At 34.2% G+C, this 9,262-nt stretch overlaps 1 protein-coding gene across 1 annotated transcript; it reads left to right on the plus strand.

Moving 5' to 3' along the window:
• The first annotated feature begins 1,258 nt into the window (after positions 1–1,258).
• On the plus strand, positions 1,259–7,856 carry LOC136808744 (cilia- and flagella- associated protein 210-like). Its single transcript, XM_067065285.1, has 11 exons — positions 1,259–1,374; positions 3,621–3,679; positions 3,888–4,097; positions 4,445–4,564; positions 4,757–4,873; positions 5,700–5,788; positions 6,043–6,220; positions 6,422–6,496; positions 7,163–7,206; positions 7,361–7,481; positions 7,620–7,856. Exons 1-11 carry the CDS (start codon positions 1,323–1,325, stop codon positions 7,839–7,841), a joined length of 1,287 nt encoding a protein of 428 aa, XP_066921386.1. The 5' UTR covers positions 1,259–1,322; the 3' UTR covers positions 7,842–7,856.
• Positions 7,857–9,262: the final 1,406 nt, after the last annotated feature.

The raw sequence follows: 9,262 nt of genomic DNA on the forward strand, positions 1-9,262 counted from the left end.
AATTTTCTTAATTCTAATAAGCGGGGGGGGATGGAATAAGGGGGGGGGGTAATTTGAAGACAGAATCTTTTTTTAACTGACATCAATTTCAACATCAAAAAAGAAAATTTAACAAATGAACACGTAAATTAAGAACCAATACTAACAAAAAGGAAAATTTTGTCGACAAGTTTAAGGTCTACACTGTAATAAAATATTCAATTATTCGAATTTAATTAGCAGGGGGGGGGGTCTTAATAAGAGCTGGGGGTAGATTTTTTTTCTAACAACAATTAGTGGGGGACGTCTATTCGGGAGACAAGAGTACGAGCCTATAATCTATTTAGTTGTCAGAGAAGCGAAAAATTCAAGCATATATTCAAATTGCGACAAATGCAGCGAAAAATTTTTTTGTACCAGGTCTCAGAAAAAGGTCCCTGGAAGGTTTAAGATTAAATTTTTTTAGTTCATTTTTTCTTTGCAAATAAGCTTAGTAATTCTATTTTTGAAAACAGAAAAAATTAATGCCGTAGGAGTTTATGGAATTTCACAATAAAATGACAAAGTCAAAATTTTGATTTTCCGCAAAAAGTTGAAAACTGGCAAACCTACCCGATACTGTTAAGCATACTTACCACCTGAAATTTTCGAAAAATATTTCCAGGTAAAATTTTTGTGATGACTTGAAAAAAAAGAGGTTATTTATCAAAATTAGATCCAAATCAACACCTACAATTTTTTTTTGGGCCTAAAAAGACCCAAATTTCACTGAAATATCAAATCCGGGACATATGTAGCCTCTCAGATTTGAAAGTGCAATATTTCAGGAAATAATAGTCAAATGGCGCTGAATAAAAAAACAAAATAAAGCTCCAAAGCTCTATTTTTCAAAAATGAGAAAATATCCAAAACCTCTTACATATCCGACCTCTTTAAATCGATCGGAAGAACACGCTACAAATGTCAACCGCGTGCATCTACAGAGAGAGAGAGAGAGAGAGAGAGAGAGAGAGAGAGAGAGAGAGAGAGAGAGAGAGAGAGAGAGAGAGAGAGAGAAGAAGAGAGAGAGAGAGAGAGAGAGAGAAGAGAGAGAGAGAGGAGAGAGAAGAGAGAGAGAGAGAGAGAGAGAGAGAGAGAGAGAGAAGAGAGAGAGGAGAGAAGCGAGCGCATTATTTTTTCGCCCGGGTGCGTGTCGCGGAGTTCTCTAGCAGCGCGATTCCCGTTCATTTCCCAACAACTGGAAATCATCAAAACTGGAACTGGGCGACGGAAACAATCACAGATCAAAATCAGGAAAAAGACCAGCCAGTGATCAGGTTTTACAGCTCATTCATTGATTGAAAATGTCCTCACTTATCATGCATGGAAGAAGAGAAGGTCAGGTGAAGAATGGAGGTACCAATTTTTGCCATATTTCACTTTCTGATTCGAAATGCAAGCAAAATCTTTTTAGTGTTCTTTACTTACTTTATGGCGCGCCGAATTACTTTTTATTATCAACTTTTTTTTCGACACCAACTTTTGTTTTTTGACATCAGTTTTATTTTCTGATACAAACTTTTCGTTTTTTGCGACCAATTTCATGTTTTTTCATTTACAGTCATCTTTTTTTCTCGACACCAATTTTTTTTTTCGACACCAATTTTTTTTCCGATACCAACTTCTTTTCAAGACCCGGTTACGAAACTTCTTTTTTACGAAGTCAACCTTTTTGGTTATTGTCTCGTCCACCCAACCTGATTAATATAATTTGTGTCTGGGGCTTTAACGAAATGCCCACCATGAAACTTTTCCAAACGGAATTGAAAAAATAAAAAGCTGAAACACCAGCATGAATACTGACTAGGACGAAGTCTGGAAGTTTGTTTCGGTTGAACTTGAAGTCATTCCTATAGTTTGTACTTGTATATACTTTGTGTTTTACTTCAAATTTGGTTTGTGAACTTTCAGTTTTTTTTCTGTTGTTTTTTCCTATCGCTAGATTTCACTAAATGTAGTCCTCCAAAACAAAAGAATCACTAGATACAATCCGTCGTCATGATTGGAGTGCGTTCTATGCGCGTTTGGGAAAATAAGTAGCAGGGAAATAAGTAGCTTCAATTTATCTTGTCTGAGAAGGGTTAAAGATTCGCCTCTAGCCCTTCGGGCTTGAAACTCAATGGTCATCACGCCCAATCTTGCCGCCTTTTTAGAGCAGAATAGATTATCGGCAATGATGTAGTAAAGCCCGAAGCAGCCGAAGGGCTAGCTAGATGTCGAATAAGTCACGTGACATTCTAATAGAATTTCAGAGCTTGACCAATCAGAAGATTTTCGGAAAGATTAGCAGAAATATTTTTTCCGATGTTCACTTTTTTTGCTTGGAAGAGCTTAAAGCACTCCATCTAGCCCTTCGGGCTTTACAGAAATCTGGAGTAATCAACGACGTTGTGTACCGTGAAAAGCACAGGTCGAAATCTTATGTGGACGCTGTGCTGACGAATCGAGATTCTATTCAGCGCGCAATCAACGCAGACAAAAGTAACCATGACGACCATCCAAGATCTTGGATGAAGTTCAAAGTTGATATTTTTATTCCCATTTAGTAATTACTGTTATACATTTGGGGATCACGTACTGTAAAAGATTTCTTTTGAAAGAAACTCACTTCAATTAAACTTTCTGGGGAATTCTTTAATATCTTTAAGGTTTCTGGGGAATTCGTAAATAGTAAACTGCATACTGATACAGTCTGCTAGATATTTTTAATAAGGTAATATTTGCTCTTCATCTTTGATACGTTCTACAGTGATTAGATTGACACATACGCGATGTAATTCCTATTATTGGTCTTCAGAGGTTAATATATTCTTTGAAAACTTAACCTCTGATACTCAGGGTACGTTAGAAGGTAATCGAGACAAGAGTTAGTATCAGAAAATAACAGTTGGTAGTAAGGGAAAAAAATGGTATCGAAAAAAAAAGTTAGTGTCGAAAAAAAAAGTTGGTGTCGAAAAAAAAAAGTTGGTGTTGAAAAAAAAAGTTGGTGTCGAAAAAAAAAGTTGGTGTCGAAAAAAAAGTTAGTAATAAAATAGTTCTTTTCCAAAGCTGGGCACAGCACATAGATAGGAAAAGACAGGCTGATTTAATTCATAAATTGAAAACATATAGTACTGCCAAAATATGTTTCATATTTTTTCTTTTAATCAGTACACAATCTTTAATTTGTAAGGGGTCACTCACATAAATTTTTGGTTAGAAAAATGTCAATTGACGAAGCGTTCAAAAAAAAAGTTTATTACAGTATTTATTTTCACCAGAATATTAATAAAAGTTCATTCTGGGCTGTTTTGTTTTGGTTTTCAAAACAGACGAAGCAAGTGGGTGGATGGGTTAAAAGTGTTGACGTTTTTTTTCAAATCTAGCTAGAAACATTGATATTTTTTACTCGCCATGTTTCAGTTTGATCGCTTCGTCTGTTTTGAAAACCAAAACAAATGGCCCGGAATGAACTTTTATTGATATTTCTGGTGAAAATGAATACTGTAATAAATCACCACAAACATCATCAATTGTGTCAACTGGACAAACTTAAAAAAATTAGCAAAAATAGAGTCAACAAGTCAGTAAACTTTATGCTATATATGTATTTTATAATTTAGGATTAGCATCAGAGTTACCAAGAATTGGTCTCATGGCTCAAGGAATCAATCCCAATGAGGTAGGTAAACATCCAAAGGTTTATATATCTCACTATAAATAGAAGAATTGAAAAACTCTTTAATATAAAATGGTATGGAGATCACTTTCCTAGTTTCAGGTAGTGTGGTTTCTGTGTCAACATTCAACAAAATAAAACAGAATTTGTCTAAAATTAAAAAATATATACTTTTTAATGCAAAGTGTATGCACTTGAAATTCTTATTTAGGTTGCTGTCTTTCAACCAAAAGATTGGCAACGAATACAAAATAATCTTGCACGGTACAATGAAGCTTCAGAAAAAGCAGAACAAAAGAGACGTGATAGAGAGAATCTTCACGCAGCGTCAAAAGAGTTGGTTAAACATTGGGAGAATACTATCGAAGGCCAGAGGTTGAAAAAACTTCAAGCTAGAAAACTCCGCGAAGAACAAGAAGAGGTACCATACCAAATTTGCTCTTTCAAGCGTACTCAATTTATTCTGTGTCTTTGTCACTTTGTTAGTCTTACTTTTTCTTTTTGCTTTATACTCTTCACTCTTTATATTAACTGAACTCTGTATTAGTGAACAATTGATTAATTGAACCCCTTAGCGTTTGAGTTTTGTGAAACTTTTGTATAGAAAGTGAATTATGATAGCTTTGGTTGGCTTTAGTTCAAGATTCTTAAACATTCTCAAGTTAGCTATGTATCCCATCAAATACTCTAAAACGTTTTCTTTAATTTTGATTACTCAATTTTCCAGGCATATACTGTAACCTTTTTTTGTAAAATTATCATTTTCAGGAGGAACGTAAAAAGATTGATATTGAAGAAGCTAAAATTCAAGCACAAAAGCGTAAAGAAGCCATTGAGAGGGCTAAACAACAACAATATTATGAGACTGATCGTGTCAAAGGCTTCCATGTGAGTAGTTTTAAAGTCCCTACTTAAAAAAAAATCCATTGATCCTAAGTCACAGCTGATGGTAGACAACTTTCACTAGAGGCCATTCTATTCAACGATACAATTAGTAAATGTCCTAGGACCTCAAAATGTAATACTTTGTAATGGTATGTATGCGTTATTCAACTTTAATGAATATCTTTCTTCTCATAGGGTGCACTTTTATTGACTGAAGTTTTAAAGGAAAGAGATGCACAAATTGCTTTCAAAAATTCCAGACAGGATTTTCAGAAAGAAAGAGAAAACCACTTGATCAAATTGCAAAAACAGGTACCTATTTAGAATTATGTTCAATAATTTGGTGCAAATCTAGAGGGACCAATTTCTAAAAGAATAATACACAATTTTTCATATTTCGTTTTTGGACCTACCCCGGTGGGGTGGAGGTCCTATAAATTCACCTCTGTCCGTCCGTCCGTCCGTCCGTTCGTTACCAGCTTTTCCCAAGATTGAATCATAGGAATCATTTGGTTTTTGGTACAAAGGTGTAAAATGGTAGTGGCCAAAATGTGACGGAGCCCTATTTTCGAAAAAAAAAAATTTGGGGTAAATTTGGGCCAAAAAACGGCTAAAAAACGGGTTTTTTGGACTTTGTGAAAAATTGGATCATTAATTTTTTCTGATTTTTTGCATGAAAGTAGGTAAAAGATGGGTGAAGCAGATTTTTGTAAAAAAACTTTTCAGCTCAAAAAACGCATCTTTATCTATAAGAATCACTATTAATAAATAAGCATACATCAATGTTCTTAGCCAAATTACTCAATTTTTTGATGAGATAGATGTCTTTTTATGCTCACGAAGTCTTGAATATGAAAGAATATTTCAAGATCATGAAATTTTGGTTTCTAAACGTTTTTTTTATAAGAAACAAACGACTAATTTTAATAAATCGTCACTATTTGTGTTCTGAATGATTGTTTAACGTTCATGCTCACGTAGATATCAATTATATATGTGTTAAATGCATAACCAGGTAGGTCCATAAAAGTATCACTTGTTTGTATTGAAATTTCATCTCATATCATCAATATCTTAGATTTGATTTTCAAATACGCCACCAAAATGACTTTTTACATATTTAACGTTTCTTTATCAGAATCTTGACGATCTTCTGAAAGCAGAACAAGAAAAATTACAGGAGACTAGACAAAGATCTACTGAAGTTGCAAATTTCCAAAAATTACAGTAAGCTATTTTTTTCTCAATTTTGAGTGGATTCATTGAATAATCTTTGAATAAATGTATATATCATTTGAATTTCATTCTATAATCTGTAAGCTTTTTTGATAAAGGTTACTTTTAAATTTCATAATTTCAAGATTTTTTTTTAGGTTAAACCAATCCATTTATTTGATCACTTTGAAAAGCTTAAGTAGAACTTTTAATCAATATTCAAGTTTTACTTTACAACTGATCGATGTGTCTTTTTTTTATATAAGGGTCAAAGATTGTGACAACATCAAACAATTGGAAAAAAGTGAGGATAAGGAGGAAGGAAAGACTCTGAAAGATCAATTCGATGCTTATTGTAACACCAAGAAAACCATCGCGAATAAACACCGCCAAAAGAAAAAGGCACTTCAAGAATTTTATAAAAATGAAATACAATTAAAAAGGGTAAGATCGTTGTTTATTTGTGAAAACATGTAATATTTGTTCGTGATACTTTTCCATTGCTATCATACTTGTCTTTTCAATGATTTTAATCCGGGGTACTAGGTGGTTTGCGAGATGATGGTTATATCCGAGTAAAATTTCGAAAATCGACCCTCAGAGAGAAAATTTTGTCCATTTTTTGACGTTTTTGCTACCCTTTAGGAAAAAGAGCAAGAAGATCTTTTGAAAGAAGAAGCTGAAAATGAAAAAATCAAAAAATTCGTCAAAGCGAAAAAGGTAAGAAATAACTCCATCTACTCCCTACACATAATGATAGAGTCGATTTCATGCTTTTTAAATGAAAAAAGTAGGCACGCCTCGTATGCTGAAAAACCCCAATCAAAGAAAGAATTCCTCAAAAAAGGTTAGCAGACATTGTATAGCCTTTCATTAACCCTTTTAAAAGTGCCAATGTCGTATTTATCAGACATGGGCTATGTAGGATGGGGAAGCCCTCCTGTAATGCCCAGTTTGAGTTAGAAATCGTCATTTTTGGTCTAACTCGTACGAATCGGATTGGGCTTCATAGCCAAGCAAAAAAAAAAAATCAAAAGTGAGTCTTTTCAGCGAGATTTTAAGCTAAAAAGTCAAAGAAATGCAAAAATTTGACAAAAATCAACTTTTTTAAGATTTTGACAGTTTTTTGATAATTTCTGGTTTCTGAACGAGTTATCCAAGAACCTCCAAATTTGGACTCTAAGCTATCCAACAGACTATAAACGAGCTTCTAACTCCTTCTAGATCCGGAGATATAAGCTTTAAAGTTCGAACTAGCGATTTTCTTTAAAAAACTAAGAAAAAATGACCGTGGCACTTAAAGGGTTAACGCCCTCATTAGATAATTGTGATTTATTAACTAGAAGTAATATTCAACGGCGTGAATATGTTTCATTTACTTTTTAGAAAATGGCTAACATGCGGAAAGAGAAAGAACAACAGATTTTCGAGTAAGTTTCCATTTCTTCCAATTCTTGATAACATTTGATCTTGATTGTTTGTCCGTTTAGAAGAAAAGAAGAAGAACGCTGAGATCTCCTGAACTCATTTAGGGTGTTTTTGCTGAATTTTAATCTTATTGTCTTCTTTCTCCATTCTTCACAGTAACTTCCAAGAACATACAGAGATGATGCGCAGTAAACTACAAGACAGCATGCAACAACAAATTGATGACGAAGATGATCGCATCGCCAAAGCTGTCGCCGAACGCGAACAAAAACGAATGGTGAGGAATTTTCATCGAATGTCTCTTTTCCGAGTCCATCTATGACAGACCTTCCATTCATGATGTATACGAGGAAAAATATATTTGAAAAATTTTGAATATTAATTTGTTCATTCTTTTGATCTTTCCATGTAACAGGAAGAATTAAACCGCAAACAGCAAAAACAAAAGGACTCTTTACAAGCCATGAAAAATCATCGCATACAAATGGTAAGAGCTCTTATTCATCTTACTTCTCTATTCAACAAAGTCAAGCCCATATTGAAAGACGATGTGAAGTCTTTGTTGATTTTTGCGTTTTCAACCATTGAGTCGAAAGCCCCAAAGGGACTAAAGATTAAACTCTTGCATCGGAAATGAAGCCACTTAGTTCCCCTCTTAAACGAGTGACACGCGTTGTTTTCACAAGAAGGGCTGGATTGCAAGTAAAATATATCGCCAGATCTCGAAAAACGTGTCGTGTGAAGAATAGAAAATCGCTAGATTACACAGGTTTTTAACAATACTTAAGAGCCATTTTTTTTAAGAGTCTTTCAGGGTGTGATACCTCATCCTCTTGGATTTTGATGAAATTTTGACCAAATGATCCATCACACAAGAAAATAAGACCCTGAAAATTTCACCTTGATATCTCAAGTAGTTTTGAAGATACAGCGTCTCAAAAGATAGGCTACTAAGCGGAAATGGACCCCTAAAATCATGACTCTGGTGGGGAGCAGATTTGAAAGCCAATGAATTTTTATTCAAGTACATTAGAAAGCTGATTTAACAGTGGATTTCAAGAACTTTTTGTAGGGAATCAGAAAAATCAAATTGAGTCTCCAAAATTTTCCCCAAAAATCTCTAGCACCTCCTGTAGAGGGCTTCAAACTTTGTGTAATCTGGGTTTGGAAGCACTTTTAGCTGTCTGCTGATGGTCCTTGAGACTTTTTTGAAGCAAACTTTTGACCTGGAGTGGTTTACTGGTGGGTTTTGGCCACAAAATAAACATTTTCAGGATTTCTATTTTTGCGTAACCGTCAAAAATGGGCCGAAAAAATTGCTATTTTGGCTGATCTGGAGCAAAATTCAAGATGGCGTATCTTTTTGAACCCCCTACAAATTTTTTTGAAACTTTCAGTAATGCTTCCTTAGTAGGTCTAGTTTATAACCTCAAAAAATCTCAGTGGGGCCTTGAAGTCTCTTAAAGATATGATCAATTGAAAATTTGCTTAACTTCGTTTTTTTTTCCCCTCCTTAAATGCTAAATCAGGCCCACTTAAGGGCTCTAAAGGTAAATTTTTGTCAAAATATTGGTTGATCTTCTCTAGCCAACTAATCATTGGCATTAAGGGAACAACTGTAAAAAAATTCAGGTCATTTCCATTAACAGATGACATTTTATGACTGTTTCTTTATTTTTAAAGTTAGAATATGTAAAAAAATGGGACTGACATCTGGCCTTTCCTACCATTCCAGGGCCTATATTTTCAGAAAAGCCTCAACCTTTCACAGTTTGGTAAATATTATTCCTAAATATAAGCAGGTTTACTTCAACTAAAGGGTTAATAACAGTACTTAATTCCTATTCAAAAACTTTTTAGACTCATTCAGAAATCCTACTTTGACAATAAGTTGCGCTTTAAACCGCAAAATTTCTAAGTCCAAGTGTCGTGATTAACTTTAGACTGTCCAATATTTCTTGTCCAGAAGATTTAAACATCATTGTTTGCAGTATCTCATAAAATATCACCCGAGTAATGTTGCTTAGTTATTTAAGAATCAACAAGTAAGGCTGTCAG

Source organism: Clytia hemisphaerica, unplaced genomic scaffold, assembly GCF_902728285.1.
Source record: "Clytia hemisphaerica strain Z4C2 unplaced genomic scaffold, Clytia hemisphaerica genome assembly, whole genome shotgun sequence".
Lineage (NCBI taxonomy): Eukaryota > Metazoa > Cnidaria > Hydrozoa > Leptothecata > Clytiidae > Clytia > Clytia hemisphaerica.

Bases quoted from the DNA above. Each gene is read 5' to 3' on its own strand.
- LOC136808744 (XM_067065285.1), top strand. From the start codon at position 1,323: ATGTCCTCACTTATCATGCATGGAAGAAGAGAAGGTCAGGTGAAGAAT. The intron at 1,375-3,620 runs GTACCAATTTTT...TTTATAATTTAG, and splicing joins AGGTCAGGTGAAGAATGGAG to GATTAGCATCAGAGTTACCA. The intron at 4,874-5,699 runs GTACCTATTTAG...TTTCTTTATCAG, and splicing joins TGATCAAATTGCAAAAACAG to AATCTTGACGATCTTCTGAA.